This window comes from Talpa occidentalis, unplaced genomic scaffold, assembly GCF_014898055.3.
Source record: "Talpa occidentalis isolate TD23 unplaced genomic scaffold, MPIMG_talOcc4v2.1 talOcc4.12, whole genome shotgun sequence".
Taxonomy (NCBI): domain Eukaryota; kingdom Metazoa; phylum Chordata; class Mammalia; order Eulipotyphla; family Talpidae; genus Talpa; species Talpa occidentalis.
The window spans coordinates 47,064,053-47,083,730 of NW_023601212.1; the positions used below are offsets into that span (position 1 = coordinate 47,064,053).

Below are 19,678 nucleotides of genomic sequence, written 5' to 3' on the forward strand. Positions count from 1 at the left end.
TTCACTCTTCCGACTAATCATTATGAAGTTCTTGGTGTACACTGCCCCCCTCTCCAAGTGCATGAACCTCAAAAACATGCGGAATGAAAGAAGCCAAACACAACAACCCACATGCTGAATGATTTCACTTGTATGAAACATCCAGAACAAGCTAAAAGATAGAAAGCAGATTGGTTGTTGTCAGGGGTTATAATAGGGGGATGGGGAGTGATTTCTCATGGGGACAGGGTCTCCTTTTGGGGTGATAGAATATTCTGGAACTAGGTAGTGGTGAACATGCTGAACATGCTAAATGCAACTGAATTGCAGTTTAAAATTATTAATTATTACATTGTATGATTTTCACATTAAAAAAATATGTTCACAGAACCCTGGGGGGAATGAGGAGCGAAGTGAAGAGCTCTCTGGAGAAACTGAGGCCCTGGTAGGTTGGGCAAAAAGCCCCTCCTCTAGAGAACCAGTTCCTGCGAGGCAGCTGGACCGGTCAGGGTCAGGCACCCAGCAAACCATGAGGTCAGAGCCATAGAAACAAAGAGGCAGTGTCCCAGGCCTGGCACAGTGGGAGTGAGGGCCCTGTGACCCTGCACAGAGCAGCCTTCATGGGCAGTGGAGCCCAGGCCAGGCCCAGGGGCCAGAGTGGTGGCAGGAACTCCATGTGAGGCCTGGGGGGAGGGGCAGAGACAAAGAGAAGCAAATAGAAGAGAGCACTGGTCATAGGGACAAACTTCTCCCTGTCACCCCCTTCATGGTCCTGAGATCTGTCCCCCCACCAGGAGACACTATCACATGCTACATTTTACACAAGGAGAAACTGAGCTCAAAGGTGCCCAGATGAGCTGAGGCCCCAGCTGAAGATAAAGAGATGGATTCAAACTGAGACAGAGCACTAGTCAGTGAGGCTAAGCTTTACCCCTTGGGGAATAAAGTCCATGCTCCAGGACTGCCCCGATCTCCCAACTCCACCAAGTTGAGCCCTCCCAGGTCTCAGTTTCCCCACCTGCAAAATGGGCTATAGCAAGGATGAAGGAGAGTCCAGTTTCAGGGGGATGTCACCACCAAACTATATGATTAGTCATTGTTTGGGAGGCCCTAGGGACCTCTGAAATTGGCTCACTTCTTTCCCATCCCTCTAACATCAGAGCAGCCACTGGACACCAATACCAACAGCTCCTGGGGTCAGGGCTGGAAACCAAGAGGGAAAGAAGCTGGAATGTTCCAAGGGGGAGCAGGGAGGGCTGCCCAGAGAAGGGGCTTCTTGAGTTGGGTTTATAGAATCAAAGGACATTCCTAGCAGAAGGCACAGCAGAGACAAAGGTTTGGGGAACATGCTTTGGGAAATGCCAAGATGAATATGGCTCTGTGGGAGCCAGAAGGTGGTGAGTTGGGCAGGGCCTCACATGCTCACCTGAAGGGCTAGACCTTCTCCCAAAGGCATTTGGGAGCTATAGTGGATATGTAAGCTGGATCCCAGCCACATGCAAGGTGGTGTTTCTACCCACATGGCTCACCCTCAGGTTGACAGCAGCCCCTCCCCACCATGCCATCCACCTCCCTTGGTACATCCACCCCCCTTGGCCTGCCTGTGGCCTACCCTACAAAACACTGGGCACCTTTATCGACCCCTCCCAGCTGCCTCAGAAGCACAACTGGTATACACCCTCAGGGCTGCCCCACTTTCAGATGCCCACAAAAGGGGGGAGGGTGAGACAGGAAGGATCTGGTTACTGGGCCCCCCGGAAATCCTGACAGGAAGAACCACAGAACTTCTCCACCCACTCAGCATTTGCCTTCTTTCTGGGGAGAGTGACTATCAACTTTACCCCAAGAAGGACTGAGCTTCCCTTCATGTGGTGAAGACACTGATACCCCCAAGGGCCATCTAAGAAGGATGTTGAAGTATGAGTAGGAGTTTTTTTTTTCTCTAAAGATTTATTTTATTTACGTATGCATGCAAGAACTGGGGTGCAGGCCAGAAGTGGGGGTGGTGGTGAGAGGATTTACCAGAAACAGAGTGTGAAACAGAACAGGCAGATCGACCGAAATACACTGCTGAGGGGAGCAGCGGGCGAGCCAGGGGAGGTCTGCGGCACCATGTGTGTATCTCCCTGGCCGGGGATCGAACTCGCACCACATTGGCAGCAGATAGCTTCATAGTGCTGAGACTTAACCCTTTGAGCCACCAGGGAGGCCCTGAGTAGGAGTTTTCAAGAAGAAAACCTATTAGGTCATTTAACAAACTTTTAGGCATCGTTCACCAATAAGAACATTTTTCATTCATTAAAGCAGGACTTTATGATGCCTGCAAAGGATCACTTGAGGATATTTTAAAGAATACACAGAATGGTACCAAGAAAAAGCCCTCATTCATCCAATAATCACTCTCCTGATGCCCTTCATAGAGACATTTGAGGACGGTTTTGATGGATACATAGACGCATAGAGGCAAGAAAAAATTCTATTTGTTCATTCAGAAACAAATATATGGTACCTGATACTTCTCAAAAAAGAATTTGAGGGCCTCCCCGGTGGTGCAGCGGTTAAGCGCTGGGTTGCGAAGCTGCCGCGGCCTCTGCAGGGCTGGTTCGATCCCCGGCTGCTCCCCGGCCACTGGAGTAGGGTCCCACATGGCGCGCAGACCTCTCCTGCCGCCCGCTGCTCCCCTCAGCAGTGTACTTCGGTCCTTCTGCCTGCTCTGCTCCCCGCTCTGGCTCTGGTGAATTCTCTCACCCTCCCGCGCTTCTGACTGTACCCAGTGCTTGTATAAATAAATAAATAAATAAATAAATAAATAAATAAATAAATAAAAATCGTTTTTAAAAAAAAAAAAAAAAGAATTTGAAAAAGGGCCTCTCCTGGTGGCGCAGCAGTTGAGCGCTGGGCTGCGAGGCTGCCAGCAACCTCTGTAGCGCCTGTTCGTTCCCCAGCCACCAGCGAGGGTCCCACCAAAAAAAAAAAAAAAATTTGAAATGGATTTTGAAGGAGGCATAGGTATTCAACATGGAAAACTTGCATTTATTCAGTCAATAAACAACACTATCTCTTGCCCATTGAGAGGCCATTTGGAAGGAGTTATGTGTGGGAGTTCTCCCGATGGGGCGTGGCCATTAGACACCCTCTGATGGCTCCACTTTCAGCAGCTCCCTGTTTGCCCAGCCCACTACCTCTAGACCAGGGACCATTTCTATACCCCAGGACTCCTGCCGAAATCCCAGGGAAGATTCTGACAAGCTGAGCTTGAGTCACATGTCCACTTTGAGTCAATGGTAACTGCTGAGGCAGACTGCTGGTTTGGACTGCTACCTCTACTCCAGTTTGGACTACAGGAGAACTTTTAGGCAGAACTAATCAGGGATATTGAAAGTTGGCCATCAGCGGGCATGTGCTATAATGGGGTGTGTATGCATCATGGAGTATACATCACCTGGAGTATGCAGCCTGACCCTGAAGTCCTTTTAATGTAGGATCGTCAGATAAAACACAAGATGCCAGGCTAAATTAGAATTTCAGAATAACAACATAATTTGTCAGCATAACTTGTCCCAAGTATTGCACAGAACAGGTGCTGAAAAACCACTCACTGTTCATCTGAAAATAAACTGAATTAGGTGGCCATATGAACTTGCTGTGATTGAACATAATAAAGTTTCACAGGCTGAGTGTCTTCAGCACCAGAAATTCATTTTCTCATGGTTCTGAAGACAAGAAGTCCACGATCAAGGTTTCAACAGTGTTGGTTTCTTCTGGGGCCTCACTCCTTGTAACTGGTTGTCTTCTCCTGCATCTTCTCACATCTTTCCTCTTTGCATGTCCATGTCCTGATCTCTGTTATAAAGAAACCAGTCAACCACTCTATGGGGGGTGGGGGGCAGGGAAAGGAGGGATTGGGGTCAAAATAAGGGGGTTGTAATTGTATGGGGAATATAAAAATAAAATTTAAATTAAAAAAAGAAAAAAAAGAAACCAAATAGAGTTAAGATGCATCCATATGATCTCATGTTACTTTGCTTCTCAAAAGCCCTGTCTGCGAATTCGGAGGTACTAGGGGTGAGGATCTTAGTATATGAATTTTCTAAGAACACAATTCAGCGCATAACAGTGATTGCTTTAGAAAACAGTCTGGTTGTTTTTTTAGAAAATTAAAACAGCTCCACAACTCCTAAGTGTCTACCAAGATAATTAAAAGCATATGTCCACACAAAACTTGTACTTGAATGTTTGCAGCAACACTGTTCACTACAGCCAAAAAGTGGGAAAACGCAAATGTCCATTGAAGGATACATGAATTAACAAAATGTGGTGCATCCATTAGAATATTGTTCAGCCAGTAAAAAAGACAGAGGTTCTGGTATTTGCTACAAGGTGGATGAATCTTGAAAATATGCCAAGTGAGAGAAGCCAGAAACAAAAGGTCACAGGTTGTATGGTCCCATTTATATGAAATGGCCAGAACAGACAAATCCACAGGGACAGAAAGCAGGTAAGTGGTTGTCAGATGTTGGAGAGTAACTGCTCATAGGGATGGAGTTTCTTTTGTTGGTGATGAAAATATTCCAGAATTAGTGGTGAAAATTGTTTAACTCCATGAATATGCTAAACACTAATTGCACCTTTAAAATGGTGAAATTATGGCATGTGAATTGTAAGTCAATTTAGAAATGTATATGAGAAGAAAAGTTTTGCCTGGGAGGCCTGTACTTTTATGTTTTCAATCTGGCCACTACAATTTGGTGGGATCCTCCCTCACAGGGGATTGGGCAGAGGACCTGCCCTAGCATCCCCATCCAGCCTGAGAACAAGTCCTTTAAAATGTTCAGGTCAAATAGCAAGGAACCTGCAGTTGAAGAGCCATAGGATTTCCAGTGAAAGAGAGAGTGGGTGCCATTTTGGGACTGTGGGCTTTTCCCAAGCTAAATCTCCCTTCTGCAAGGTGCAGCTTAACAACTGTCATCAGATATCCGTGCCAGGTGTTGCTTATGAGGCACCTGGGAAGCTATCCAGTTGACACTCGGCAGAGGCAGCAATCCTCCTAAAAAGAAACTGGCTACTCCAGTGACCACCTGTTCTTAGAAATAGTTTTATTGACACCAGGCCAGGCTTGGCGGGCAGCAAGAGAGTCAGGATCATGCAAGGGCAGTCTGACCTTGTCTTAACATTTTGATGTTTAGTGCATTGTGAATTTTCGCATTTGCTTTGATATTTTTTAATATGGTATTAAAATATGATGTATCTTAATTACTGAGTTTTGGGGGAACTGGCTTAAATTTTGCATGATCTGTTGTGTGTGCCCATGAAATATTGATTAAATTCTCCACGCCTCAGTTTCCCCATCTGCAAAATGGGGATGAGAATACACCCTTTCTGCTGGAAAGAACATAGCAAAATGTTTACTTCTAGTCTCCGTGGTGGGGCGGAGCCTGAGAGGGCGGGGCCAGCCTCCCCCAATGGGGGCGGTCCATCCAAGCGAGTTTCCGGGGAGGGGTGGGGAGGAGCTGACCAGCTCAGCCAATGGCACGGGGGGGCGGGGCCCCGAGGGCCTGGGCGGGGCCGGGGGCGGGCCAGGCAGCGCGGACTAGCGGGCCATGGACGAGCCGAGTCTCCTGCGGCGACGCGGGCTCCAGGTGAGGGCCCTGCGCGGGCGGGGTGAGGGCGCGGTCGAGAGGACCTGGACTGCGTGCCGGGGGCGGGGCCTCGGCGGGCTCGGGGAAACTGAGGCGGAGGGCTAGGCGCGCTCCGATTGCCCCCTCTGACCCACCTGCTTCTCAAAGTGCTTTTTGCCTGATGGGAAGAGGGGGGTGTCTCCATTTGACAAATGGGGAAACTGAGACTGCAAGTCATAACGTGGGGAGAAGGCTGAGGGTTTTACCCTGGCCCTCCAGTTGCTCTAGTAATAATAGGAGCAACAGCAACATGAGCTCTCGCCATATGTTCATCATTTTTTTACTTCTATTCCCCTCATATATTAATATTAATTAATGTGTGCTAAAACCTACTTGGTGCCTTCCTTGCGCCACGGTGCCCCTGCCTCAGCTCACCAGTAAGGTGAGCCGAAGACACTGAGACTACCCAGGCACCCATTTATCAGATGAGGAAACCAAGTCTGGGTAAGTCACTAAACAGAGGTTGCTCTGCAGGGATTCAATCCAACGCCCTTAACCAGCTCTCTGAGGGCACAAGCCCCTGCCAACTGACTGTGTGGGGGACAGCAGCGGGCACCCTCGTTTCTCTAAGCTTCAGCTGTCCTGTTCCTAAGGGTCACACTTTTCTGACTTCTGATCCCAGGGGAAGCTGCATGGGTGTTAGGGCATGTAGAGAGGCCAATGTCAAACCCATGCAGGGGCTATATGGGCCCTGAGCTGCAATTCCTTTGACTTCTCTGAGCCTCAGTTTCCCCATCTGTGCAATGGGAGCCCTTAAGAAGCCCACTAAGTTACAGGTAGGGAACCTCGGATTCCTCATTTACCCAATGAGTGCCTGCGGTGTGCCTCACTCTGTGGGATGTTTCCCATCCTCTGGACCCACCCCCATCCTGTTGGGGGAAATGAAAGCCTGAGCATCAGTGACCCCATGGAATGGGCAGCTGCGATGGGGGATGCTCAGACACATCTGCACAAGTTGCCTGAATCAAAGGTTGTTGGGTGGTGTTGAGGCGGAGGAGGCAGCCTTGGGTGGCTGGGTATTTGGGGAAATGAAAGAGGCTGAGGAAAGCCAGAACATAGAAGCAGTTAGGCAATGGTGCACTGAGGCTGGAGAAGGAGGGGGAAGATGAGCCTTGTATCTAGAATCTGGTAGAGCAGCAAGGCAGATACCCCCTAAGATGTGGGGCAGGGGACAGATAGAGAGGATGAAAGGGGCAGGTGGGCCCCTTGAGAGGCCAGAAACAGGAGTGAGGAGCTGGGTGTAGAGGAGGCAGGGCAGAACTGGTGAGCAGTGGGGGGACTGGCCCCCCTCCCTGAGCCCCAGTTAGACTCCAGCCCCGCCCTCGGCCTCTTAAAATAGAGAAACCGCCTTCGGGTAGGCACATGGGGGCGCTGCTGACGTCAAGAAGTGGGGGCCTGTTCCCTGGGGAGGAGGAGCCTTTTTCCTGTTGTGAGTCCCACATTACAAAATGAGAAACTGAGTCTCAGAGAAGCATATCCACTATCCATGTGTCACAGCATGTAGGTGACAGAGTCAGGATTTGGATCTAGGGGTTCTTGCTCCAGCACTTGCTCCAGACCCACCTAGCACTGGCACATCTCCATCCAGGAAGGTGGAGGATCTCAGGGTGGCCTAGATCAGGTAGGGCATTCTGGGTGGGGGCACAGCATGTGCAAAGGCCCAGAGGCGTGAAACTATAAATGTGGTGTGAAGACATTAGCAACCATTTCTTAATGCTGGAGGCACAATGTAAGAGGGGATCTTCTGCTTCTGGGGCACTGATTTTGAAGAGTTTAGGCTTTCTCCCTAGAATGACTGGGAGCTATAGAAGGTGTTGGAATAGGGGCCACACACACACAGATGTGAGGAATTTGAAAGAGTCCTCTGAAGCAGGTAGAGGGCAAAAGCAGGGGCCAGGAGTCAGGGAGATGCCTGGAGTAAAGGACCACCTAGGAGACAATGAAAATAATAATAAAATAATAAAAGTAGAAATAACTGCTAACATTAATGCCAGGCTCTTTACATGCTTTTTAAATTTTCCTAATAGCCTGAAAAATCAATGCTATCACTAGCCTCATTTTTCAGAGGGGGAAACTAAGGGTCAGAGAGGGAAAATAACAGCCAAGTCAGAGAACTGGAATTCTAACGAGTCTGGCACCTACGGGTGCAAGGATGTTGAGGGCCTGGTTTTTCAGCATCACACATAGACTTCCTTGACCAGAGCCTAGGTTAAGGGGTCTTCTCCCCACCCACACCCCCAGCCAACCAGGTGTCAGCCTACTGGTCGCAGTCAATCAGATATCCTGGAGGCTGAACCTTGCCAAAGGTGAAAGAGGCAACTCATAAAAGCCAAGGGACTCAAGTCAGATGCTGACTGGCCAGTTCAGACAATAGTTGTGGGTATCCTCACCAATCTGATTGTTGCAATGTAGGGCATGCAGTGCCTGTTGAGGTCATCTGGCATGGCCCACGGGCCACCAGTTTGCATTGGCATTGGGTCAGGGGACAAAGTGGAGACTGGTCTTTCCTCATTTGAATTAAACACTGCCTTCTATGTAGCACTTCTAGGCAACTGTTAACATAAGCTGTTATTACAATGGACTACTACTATTATTTTATCATTATTTTCATTATCTCCCTCTTGGCTCTTTGCTTCATAAATGACAAAATTTGGAAACACCAAATCTCCAAACAGTATCCAGAAACAGAAAAATGGTCAGAACCTGTGTCTGGATTTTGTCTCCACTGCTGCCAGAGAGGCTCTGTGGAAGGTTCATCCTGCTTTCTCATGGCCCAATTCCACTTATTCTCCTCTTCCAGGAAGCCTTCAGGCTGGCGCACTGTGGTTCTTCCTACTTTTCTCCCTCTTCCCTCCAGTTTCGTATTTCCTATGGGGCTTGGTGCCCACCTGTATGAGTCCCACATCCACCCTACCTTTTCCCACTAACCTATTGGCCCAACCTGTCAGAAGGCCACTTGGTTCCAGTGATGAGACTTCCAGTCTCATCTCTCTCTGGGTCTTCCCTAATGCCTCTGGTAAGGGAGTGCCCATACCCTGCTCCACCTCCTTGGGATGGAAGTTCCTCAGGTGGAGCTGGTGATTGGGGGGAGAGGGACGCATTGCTCAGTCTGGCCAAGCACAGTGAGGATGGCGTAAATATCATTAAAAGGCAGTTCCAGAGAATGGGGGTGGGTCTCCACCTACTCTAGTCTCGGCTGGAGCCACTCCCTGGGGAACAGCCGGCAAAGCGGGGGTTTAGGGAGGAAGCAGATGGCACAGGGAATGGAGCAGCCGGGGGTGGTGCTGAATTAAGTGTGGACCAGCCTTCCTCTGAGCCTTTGCAGGGGACAGCAGACTTGCCCTCACCTCTCTTTGCCACTTAACATCTTTTTGCATTTCGAAAGCAAATTAACCCTTGTGGTTAAAGCTGTGGGTATTATTAACCTCACAAAATCATTGTCTTGCCTCCAATTTATTGAAGCTTCCCTCGGTGCCATGAGCTTGCTACTTGATTCTTCTCAAGACCCTTTGTAACTGGATCACGTTCCGAGTGATAAAACTGGGGCACAGAGGGGTAAAGTTGGTTGATGTGATCATGCATTACAGATGTGGGGGAGCTGGACTGAGAATACAGGCCTATCAGAACACTGGAAGGAAATCACTGGAGAGTGTGTGTGTGTGTGTGTGTGTGTGTGTGTCTAGTACCGTGGATTCTGATCCCAATTCTTCCCTGTTTGGCCACTTGGGGGGTAGATGGGAGGGGTAAACTGGCACAAAATTCCATAACAATTGGAGGGGGCAGAAGGAGATCTTAGCGTTGATGATAGTGGCGTTGGTTCCTGGGTATATGATGGCTTATCTTGTATGGTAATGAGCTGTCTGTCTCCAGAGGTATTCAAGCAGACAGGGAGTCTTCAGGGTAATAGATCAACCGAGCCCAAGGTAGCTGGGGTGAGACCTAGGGCGACGTTCCTCGCCTGCACCCCGTCCACCCTCTTTCTGGCTCAGGGAGACCCTACCAACGCCTCCTCCCAGCCGCAACGTCGGGAGCTGGGTAGCTTCCGGCCTCCTCCAATTGGCTGCGGGGGCCGATGACGTCACTGGTTGCCGTGGCAAACGCCCCGCTCTGGACGTGGGCAGCCGGGAACCCACCGAGGTAAAAATAGCCGTGTGTCCTAGACGGGACCGCCCTGGCGTGCGTGGGGTGAAGAGGGTGGGGGCCGTGGGGGTATCCAGAGACCTGGATCCCTGGCACTACCTCCGCCAGGAAACGTGGATAGCCTGTCTCCCTCTCCGCCTCAGTTTCCTCATCTGCAAAAACAGCTGCACCTGGTGCGTAGTAGGTGGCTCAGTAAATGTGAGTAGAATTTACCAAGTATTATGATAGTCTGCTTATGTTCTTACTGAGCGCAACAACTGTGATAACAGCCAGTCATTTTTACCCCGGAACCCTCCTGATGTTGTCTCCAAATTACAGATGGAAAAAGGGAGGCACTGGAGATGCAAGTCATTTGCTCACAGTCCCACAGGGAGGAAGGAACAGCTAGTAGGTCCGGACCCATGTTTGAGTGTCCCCAAACTAGAGTTGATGTGATGTTGTTCTATACAACCTTTTGAGAATTAAAAAACCGTCTTAGGTGAGCAATATTTGAGGGTGAACTTCAAGGTCACTGTGGATCCCAAGCACCGGATGTATGTAGTGAGGGACCCCAGCACCGGCACTCTCCAAGCAGTCACTGCTCTGTGACCCCCCCCCACACACACACTAGTGCCCAGGACTCAAACCTGCATAGCTTCTTCAGAGAGTGAAGGTGGTATGGCTTTCACATCTGGGAGGGGGCATGATGAGGATCACTCCAGGACCTCCCTTTCCTCAACAGATTTTAAATTTGTACTTAGCCACTATTGACAAAAACTTCACTTATAAATATAACCAGTTTGGGTCCAACCACTGTGGAGAGCTGTGTGGAGATTTCTTGAACTACTAAACTTAGAGCTTCCATATGATCCAGCAATTCCACTCCTAGGTATTTACCCAAATGACACAGAAACAGTTATTCCAAAGGGCACCTGCACTCCTATGTTTATAGCAGCACTATTTACAATAGCTAAGCTTTGGAAGCAACCCAAATGCCCAAAAATAGATGACTGGATCAAGAAGATGTGGTACATATACACGATGGAATATTACTCAGCATTCAAAAAAGATAAACATATGCAGTTTGCAGCAACATGGATGGAGCTAGAAGGGATCATGCTCAGCGAAATAAGTCAGAAAGAAAAAGAAAAATACCGGATAGTCTCACTCATAGCAGGAATCTAGAAAACCTAAATAAGAGACCAGGAAAAAGACTAATCAATGCAAAGTAAAAATCAAAATCAGGGCCTCCCTGGTGGCGCAGCGGTTGAGCACTGGGTTGCAAAGCTGCCTGCGGCCTCCGCGGCGCTGGTTCGATCCCCGGCTGCTCCCCGGCCACCAGAGGAGGGTCCCACATGGCGCGCAGACCTCTCCTGCCGCCCGCTGCTCCCCTCAGCAGTGTACTTCGGTCCTTCTGCCTGCTCTGCTCCCCGCTCTGGCTCTGGTGAATTCTCTCACCCTCCCGCGCTTCTGACTGTACCCAGTGCATGTATAAACAAATACAAACAAACAAATAAATAAATAAATAAATAAATAACATGCCTCTATTAAAAAAAAATCAAAATCAACAAGCAATTATAAACCAGACACACTAAGGGTGGGGGAGGGAGGAGCGGGGAAAGGAAGGACTAGAGTCAAAATAAGGGGAGGTGCAATTGTATGGGGAATATAACCAAAATGAAAATGCATACATTGTGCAAAGATGAAAAAAGATGTAAGAATTATATAAAATAAAATATTTAAATAAAAAAATAAAAAATAAAAGCACAAAAAAATAAATAAATATAACCAGTTTGTTATTAATGAAATTATTTTTACACAATGAAATGACGGTGAGGTAGGTTGGGAGTTAGGGAGGGCTTTCAGCAGGAAGGAATGCTTGAGCTGAAACCTGAGGGATAAGTTGCAATTAACTAGGACTAGCAAGGAGGGAGGACAGTGCTGGCAGAGGATACAGAAGAGTCGAAGGCCCGGAGGGAGGACTGAATCCAGAGTGTGGAACAAGCAGAAAAGCAATGACCAAGCAGTGTGAGCAGGGACCATCCAGGGGTGAAGTGTGAATATTAAGGCTTGTTTCTCGGGGAATGACCCCTGTTTTTGTCTCATTGCAGAAGGAGCTGAGCCTGCCACGCCGGGGACGTGGGTAAGTTCACATGGGGCTAGTGGCTGGATAGGGCACTGTGGGTCTGGGCACAGATATTTCTGCAGCATCCTCCAAATTGTGAATTTAATAATTACGAAAAAGCTTCTCAACTCTTATTCTGCCCCTAGTGTTTGCAAAGCACTTCACAGACACCCCTCAGCTGGCCCTCACCAGTCTGGGAGGCCCGTGCCACTGTGCAAAAGAGGAAACTGAGGTACAGAGAAGTTTCATCACTGGTTCAAGGACACCCAGCTAGGAAGTGAGGAAACTTGTCTGGAATCCTTGATCCAGACCATAGAATTCCAATCAGGTATCCTGGGGCCAATTTGTATGCCTCCCATAATGGGGAGCTCACTCTTTCAGGAAACAAGGGTAGAACATTATCTTACTCAGAGTAACTTTAGCAATCCTACAGATTGGCGTTTTGGAATCCCCAAAGAGGACATTTTGTTCATTGTGGTGGTTGGTTTACAGACAAGGAAACTAAAGCCCAAGGAGGTGGAAGGTTTGCTTTGTGCAGGTAGTCTGGTGACGTGTAACCCTTCCCACAATCCCCTCTGTGGGGGTTATGTTTGACCGAATTGGGGATGGGAATTCCCTTGGCCCTCAATGATATTACTCAATAACAAAATAAGTTGCTGAGCCCCTATGTGTGCTGGGCAGTATTCCAAACTCAAAGGACATGGGGACAAGTCAGTAATGGATCCTATATGGAGCACACATTCTCTGCAGGTGAGTGATGGTGAAGAGGAGAAATTGAGCATAAAGTGACTGACAGAGGGACTGGGGGGGGTCTCTTGGGGAGGTGATGTTTGAGCCTAGATATGAAAAGAAGAGACCAAGGGGAAATTTGAGAACAGCTTTCCAGGCAGAGGGAACAGCATGAGCAAAGATCCTGAGGTTCAAAGCAAGTTGGCTTTGGAAGAACAGCATGGAGACAGGAGTGAGTGGAGGGAAGTGAGCATAGGAGAGGTGGAGGAAGAAGAGAAAGTGGAAGTCCCAGGAGTTGGATGAGTTTGAAATCTGATGGTAGGGATGGGGTCAGAGTGCCCCCCAAAGCCAGGCCATTTGCTCTTGTGGGACCGAGGATAGTGCAGCTGGTGGGGAGAGGGAGGAGCGGAGCTTGGACATTGCCCAGAGGGTGGTCACTGTCCCCGGCCTTTGCCCAGGCCGGGACCTGGGAGGTGAACGGTGAATCAGTCCAGAGGAGCGAGGAGGCCAAAGTCCCGGGGCACGAGGCAGGACAGGCACCAGGATTTCTGAGGGTTGTCTACTTTCTTCCACCTGCTATGTGCTTGATGGAGATCAACCAGGTTTCCAGGGGACCAGAGCCAAACACAAGACAACCCTGACCCTCGGCGTCTGGGCTGCACAGGAGGGAGGGTGGGGCGCAGGGAAACATGGGTGATGGCTTCTCAGCCGGGCTGAGCCTGGGTCTGGGGACGGCGTGCCTAGCAGAGGGAAGCGGGTGGAGCAAAGGCTTGGAGGCGTGGTCAGGCCTCAGTTGTGCGCGGCCTTCTGAGACCAGCCGCCAGAGACTGGGAACGCCCAGCGGGGGGCAGGGATTGGAGCGAGACGCCGCGCTGACCTGAAGTCCCCGAGCCCCCCGGAGGCTGGGCGGAGGCAGAGGCGGCCGGGGGGGCGGGGCCCGGCGCTGGAGCAATGACACTGCGGGAGGAGGCAGAGGCCGTCCTTGTCGCCGCGCGATCTGGGCGCTCGAGACCCGGCAGCCTTCCTCGGTGTCCCGCCCCGAGAGGGGGTGGCGCCCGCGGCTCCAGCCTCCCGCAACCGACCCCCTCCTGCGGGGCTGGGCCTGCGCGCAGGTGTGGGGTTCCGAGCCCCGCCCCGAGGCGGAGAGAGCCCGCCCCCTCCCCGCGCCTCGTCGGCCGCGCCCGCTGGGCGTGCTGTCCCTGCGTCCGCGTCTGTCTGTCTGTCGGATCGTGCCACCTCAGTGCTTGGAGGCCAAGAAGGGGGCGTCGGCACCCGTCCGCGTAGACGCAGCCCCGGCCTCAGCATGAAGTCCCGCAGGGACAAGCTGCATATCCCGGCTCTGACCCTCGAGTGAGTGCTTGGGCAGGAAAGGGGGGTGGTGTAGGAAGGACTGAGGGGAAGCCAGACAGCCCCCCTACCTCGAGTGTCCCTTCAGGTCGACCTGAGTCTCACCGCCGCCTCCAGGTAGCCCTCCCGGGTCATCTGTCCGGCCCCGCCCTCGCGGCCTGCGCGAAACCCAGAATCCTGGGCCTTTCGTCCCTTTTCCCTCAGTGAACGGTAGCCCTGGTCTAGTCTCCGTATTTAGCCACCCGCAGGGGCTGTGGCCAGGTTCACCGTCCCTGGCCTCTTTCTTTACAGTCTGTCTCCAAGCAGCCAGAGCCCGGCCTTGCTGAGTCCCAGCAGCCCCTGCAGCCCTTGCAGCCCCTCCATGGGCCTGCATCCCTGGAGGTAAGTGACAACACTGGGGACAGGGTCAGACACCATCCTGGCAGTCCTGACAGCCCACAGTTTTGGAAACCTCCCAGACCCAGTTCCCTGTCCAAGGTGCTGTGGGGCTAGTGACTTCATCTGCCTGGGCCTCAGCTTACTCATCCATGAAATGGTGCTGCAATCCAGACTAGAGTCATGATAGTGAAATTCCATTTTAAGCCAGACCCAGCAGGTCCCCTGGTTGACAGATGGCCTGGTCAGGGCCAGAACTGGAACTGTTGCCCAAGGACATCCCCAAGACAGGTGGCACGTTCCCAGCCAGCTCAGGGCCCTTTGAACTGAATCAACTGTGACTTCAAGGATATTCCCAATGCCCAGCGCAGCTGGCCAGAAATCTCTTTTTAAATGTACACACACACACACACACACACACACACACAGGTCCACTATTGGAGCCTGTGCCCTGAGTTTAACCAGGCAAAGTGGTGGAAGAAGTAAAGAACCTTGACTTGAACTCCAACTCTGCCAATAATGAGTACCTTCTTTTTCTTCCTGTTTCCCAGCTGAGGAAACTGAGGCTCAGGGCCAGCTTTTACCAACCAGAGTCTGTTGAGAGTTTGAGTCAGCCTCTGTGACTGGCAGGTCTCAGGGCCTTGCCTCTGCACAGGAGGGAAGGCCAGCGTTGTCGAACAGTTTGCACCCCAGTTCAGAGAGGGGACAGATGTGAGGGTCAGTGACGTCTAGAATTTGAAGCTCATCAATTAGTTTGAATGAGCTAACCAGGCTGTTCCCAGAGGCCTTTAATGGGGAGAAGAAAAAATGATTTGGTGTCTGCATTGGGTGCTGGGCAACAGCGATATCTTCATTCAGTCAACGAGCACTTATTAAGCCCCCACTGTGTGTGAGGTGCAAAGGGTATGGCTGTGAGTAAGAGAGGTTTGTCCTTCCTCTCATGAGGCTCTCAGAAGGGGGCCAGGGAACAAGTGAAAGGATAAACAGGATACAGTCAGACAGGGAACCTATGGAGGGAGGTGATGTTTGAGCCTGGGCAGAGTGATACCAGGCAGAGGGAACTCCACATGCAAAGGTTCTGAGGACTTTTTCTTAACCTTCTTTTTAAAAAATATTTATTTTTATATATTTATACACATAAGAACTGCGGTGTAGGCTAGAGGCATGGGGGGGAGGGGGTAGTTAAGAGGATTCACCAGAGACAGAGTGGGGAGTAGAACAGGTAGATCTACTGAAATACATGGCTACAGGCAGCAGTAGGCAAGACAGGAGAGGTCTCCTGTGTCTTGTGGGTCAGCTCCCTGGCCACTCAGGCTGCAGTGGTGATGGTGCTGAGACTTAACCCCTAGGCCACCAGGGAGGCCCTTTTCTTAATCTTCTGTGGCTGCCTTGTGGGGAAAAAGGTCTTCTGGGGCCAGGAATCCAGATGGCAGAGGCAAGGAGGTGGCCAGGGCAACATCCAAATAAGAGATCTTGTGGCCTGGATCAATTGGCCTGGATCAATTGGCCTCCAGGGAATGCTAACACCCCTATATAGTGGAGAAGGAAACTAAGGCACAGGCTCTCAGAATGTGTCATCCAGTGGTGTCCTGGAGAGAGTGTGAGGTCCCATGTGACTCACTGAGCCCTTGGTTTCTACCCCAGGTAAGGAAAGGATTAAGGGTGGGACCTGTTAGGAGCAGCTAAGCCAGTTTTACCAGAAGGTAATGCGAGCAGGCAGATGCTGCCCCCCTCACTTACCACTAGGGGGTAGCAGAGCCCCATCATCATGGGCTGGGCAAGGAATCTGGTCCCTATCTCCTCTGTTCCGCACCTAGAAACAAGCCAACTTTTGTCCCCTCAGCCTCCAAGACACCATGAGTCCCACCCCTGTGACCTCCCTGTCTCCTCCACCACTTCCGCATTACTCTCCCCGTTTAACTGTGTGACTTCTGGGCCAGCCTCAGGGCCCTTGCACTTGCTGTCTTGCCAGGGCTCCATTTCCTCCTTTCTTCGGTTGTTAAGTCTCTATCAAGCCCTCAGATAGGAAACTTTCTCTCACCACCTCCTCCCTTTCAGAAAATGAGGGCCCCTCATTTTCTGGTTACATCCATTACACCTGTCCACTTCCCTCATCCTGGCCTCCCACCATGGATATGATTTCCATGTTTTCTTAATGTGATTATTAGATGGTTTACCCAGAGGTTTGGGAGCCTCTTGAGGCCACACCTGGATCTGGCCTGGTTATACTCTATCCTCAAGACAGAATCTGCTATACAGCAGATGCTCAGTTAATACTTGTGGCATGGACAAATGGGGAGCAGTTGGGAGGACTCTATCTATGGTGGTATGTATGGGGGTGGGGAAGGGCAGTTACAGAAAGTTGTGAGTTGGACCCTTGCTGACAAAGAGGCTGTTCCAAGCTGGAATAGCTTTGTCTAAGGCGTGTTCCTTCTGGGTTCCTGAACACCAAGGAAAGGAAGAAATTGGATTTTCTCCATGGGCAGAGGAGTGTGACACAGGAGACTGGGAGTGGGGAGGACAGTACATAGACAGGTGGGGAGAGCTGCAGAGATCAGACTGACGATGACAGGTCAGGAGTGTGGGTCAGCATGCCCACCTAGGGCTTTGCCATTTACACATTCACTAGTGCACCTAAACAGAGGGAAGTAAAGTTAGGGCTTGGATTTGGGTCCTGGAAGAGGGATTCCCCCAGGAGTGTGATTTTGCTGTAAAAGCAATGTGGTGCCATGGAAAATGCTGAGCAGGGGAGGGCCATGATCTCGTGGGCAGAGAATCAGCAGCTCAATCAACCTTTCATGGCAGGCCTTTGCCATGGCCATGTGCCCATTGGTTTGTCAGCTGCAGCCCTGTTCTACAAAGGAGGGAACTGAGGCCAGACAGTATAGGAAAAGTAACTCCTGGCAATGCCACCACCTTGGGCATGATGGGGGCATACAGGCAATATGGGTTGCAGCCATGACTGGGGAGCTGAGGGTGAGAGTCGGCTCCTTTGTTAAGCATGTGTAGAGGTGTCCTTGGCACACATGGGGGGCCGGGATCTTAGGGCACTCTATATCAGAATGTGGTGACACGAGACCATGACTTCAACCACATTTCTGTCCCTAGACCTGTGAGACCTCGAATCCCTACACATATAGAAATCTCTGTCCCATGATGTGGCTAGAAGTTGTAGGTGACCACTCTCATCCCCATTTCCACACCTGACCCCTTAACAAGGCCTGATCCGTGGGTACAAAACAAGATCAGAATATACCCACTGTTCTCTACAGGCCATCACTAGCCTCCTGCCACCTTCACTTCTGCCCCTGACAGCTTCTGTCCCCCATGGTACATATTGGGGATTTACAAACAGACCGCACTCCTCCCCTCTTCACACAAGCCCCATGGCTCCCCATTGTTCATACAGTAAACCTGCACTCCTCCTGCAGCCCACAAGGCCTGTGTGATCAGCCCTACTGACAGGCAGCCCTCTGACCTACCTCGGAACCTTTTCATGAACTTTACCCTCTACCTGGGGTGCGCTCTCTGGCTGGCTCATCTTCCTTCTCAAAGTCTTGACTGGCTAAACATCTTCTCAGAAAGTTTTCCTGGCTGATGGCCTCCTTTGGTGTGTTACTTATGTTCTTTTCCTTCTTCTACCTCTGTATTTGAAATTACGTGGTTTGTTTATCTGTTTCCTGTTTACTCTCTGCCTCCCCCACCACACTGGGGGCCCCAGAGGGCAGGGATCATTTGTAGCCTGGTTCCCACTGGGCCCTAGAGTTCAGCAAAGGGTGGGCAGACAGTAGGTACTTGTTGAGTAAACAAATGTTTGTTGAGTAAACAAATGGTCAGGATGGGTGTCAGATATGGGCTACAGGCTTGGACTATTTGGGTAATCTTGGGATAGGATGGAAAGTTTGAGAGAGGAAGAGACTTGAGAAGCAAAATCTGTGGCTGGAAGGAAAAAGGATATGGATATGTTCTGAGAAATTTATCATTAGACAATTTTGTTGTTGTGCACATGTCACAGTATTGTTACACAGACTTATGTGGTACAGCCTTTTGGGGCCACCATCATTTATGTGGTCTGTAAATGCAATTCTATTCCATTTCACTAGGGGACACGAATAGACACTGAAACAGAAACCTGGATGTTAGCCTGATGCTAATATTTACTGAACATATACCAGGCACTGTTGTGGCCATTGCCTGATTACTTCTAACTCTTGTGTCAGCCCAGTATTCTCCCAGTTTACAGTTGAAAAGACTGAGGCTTGAGAAGCTAAATCAAATGTCTGATTACTGATTCAATCTGCCAAACATGTCCTCTGTGTCAGTCCAGTGCTAGGGAAGCTGGGACCTCAAGGATCCCAAGCCTGGGGAAGACAGAACCGGACAGACACCAGAGAGGATGGAGGGAAGGGGCATTGGATTTTGCCAGCCTGGAAGGCTATTCTGGGGGGCCAAAGTGGACGTAATAGCTCAAACCGGGCCAGGATGCTGGGTACCACACTCAAAAGAGGACCGGGGCGAGGGGGAGAAGGGGCATGCTCAGGTTTACGTTTTACAACACGGAGCCAGGTTCCAATGCCTACCAGCCAGGTGCCACCAACGCCCCGCCTCCGCCAGTCGCGGCGCTGGCAACGCCCCGCCCCGCCGGCCGCGACTATGGCAACGCCCCGCCCACTCGCCTGCCGCGGGTCCGCCGGCCGCGCTTCCGCGTCGTTGGCCCCGCCCCCTGCACGCCCCGCCCCCGCGCCCGTCTGGGCGGGGTTCCCGGCCGCGCTCCGGGGCGCGCGCTTTCTGCTCGCCCCCTCCCCAGTCCCGCGGCGCCCCCTCCCCGCGCGTCCCAGCCCCGCTCGCCCGGGCTCCCAGGGCAGATCCCGCCGCCGAGGTGAGCGCCCCGCCGCCGCCAGCTGCGCCCCCGCGCCTCCCGGGCTCAGGGCGGCGGCGGCGGCGGCACAAAGAGAAGCAGCATGTCCGACCCCAGCTACTGGACGGCCGTGGCGGCGCCCGGCCACCGGAGCCGGCTGGCCAAGGGCGCGCTGCTGCAGCGCTCCAAGAGGTAGGCGCCGCGATGCTGGCGGGCGCGGGGCCAGCGGAGTAGACGCGAGTCGCCAGAAGTGTGTCCCGGCGGCGTGGCGAGGGCACCGTGCGCGGCCGGAGGGGCCGGGGGAGGATGCTTTGGGATCGGGGCGTCCCAGGCAGCCCCTTTCGCTCGTCGTCGTCTGCTCGTTGGGGTCGCGGCTGGGATGATGACAGAGGCTGCAGGGAGTTGGGACTGAGTCAGGATTCGAACTTGGGTATCCAGGTCTGGGCAGACCCGGGGAGGAGCTTCTTG

The 19,678-nt window shown here is 51.4% G+C and overlaps 1 protein-coding gene and 1 long non-coding RNA gene across 12 annotated transcripts in view; one reads left to right on the forward strand and one right to left on the reverse strand.

Moving 5' to 3' along the window:
- Positions 1–3,450: 3,450 nt before the first annotated feature.
- Positions 3,451–18,149, reverse strand: LOC119241116 (uncharacterized). Of its 2 annotated transcripts, none has more exons than XR_005124247.2 (3): positions 17,835–18,149; positions 16,093–16,165; positions 3,451–3,822 (listed from the first exon to the last, which is right to left on the reverse strand). It is a non-coding gene; the product is annotated as an uncharacterized LOC119241116 (long non-coding RNA). The 2 variants fall into 2 exon arrangements; XR_005124248.2 differs by lacking the exon at positions 3,451–3,822 and adding an exon at positions 15,444–15,881.
- MAST3 (microtubule associated serine/threonine kinase 3) overlaps positions 11,861–19,678 on the forward strand; it is a 31,420-nt gene continuing 23,602 nt past the window's right edge. For 4 of the 10 annotated variants that reach the window (XM_054693365.1, XM_037506159.1, XM_037506156.2 and 1 more), the window contains exon 1: positions 11,861–11,919. In XM_054693365.1, coding sequence (XP_054549340.1) covers positions 11,861–11,919 — 59 coding nt within the window. Of the gene's footprint in view, positions 11,920–13,855; positions 13,981–14,268; positions 14,359–19,313; positions 19,403–19,678 lie in introns of those variants that run through there. The other 6 variants (XM_054693360.1, XM_054693361.1, XM_054693362.1 and 3 more) reach the window with 2 other exon arrangements.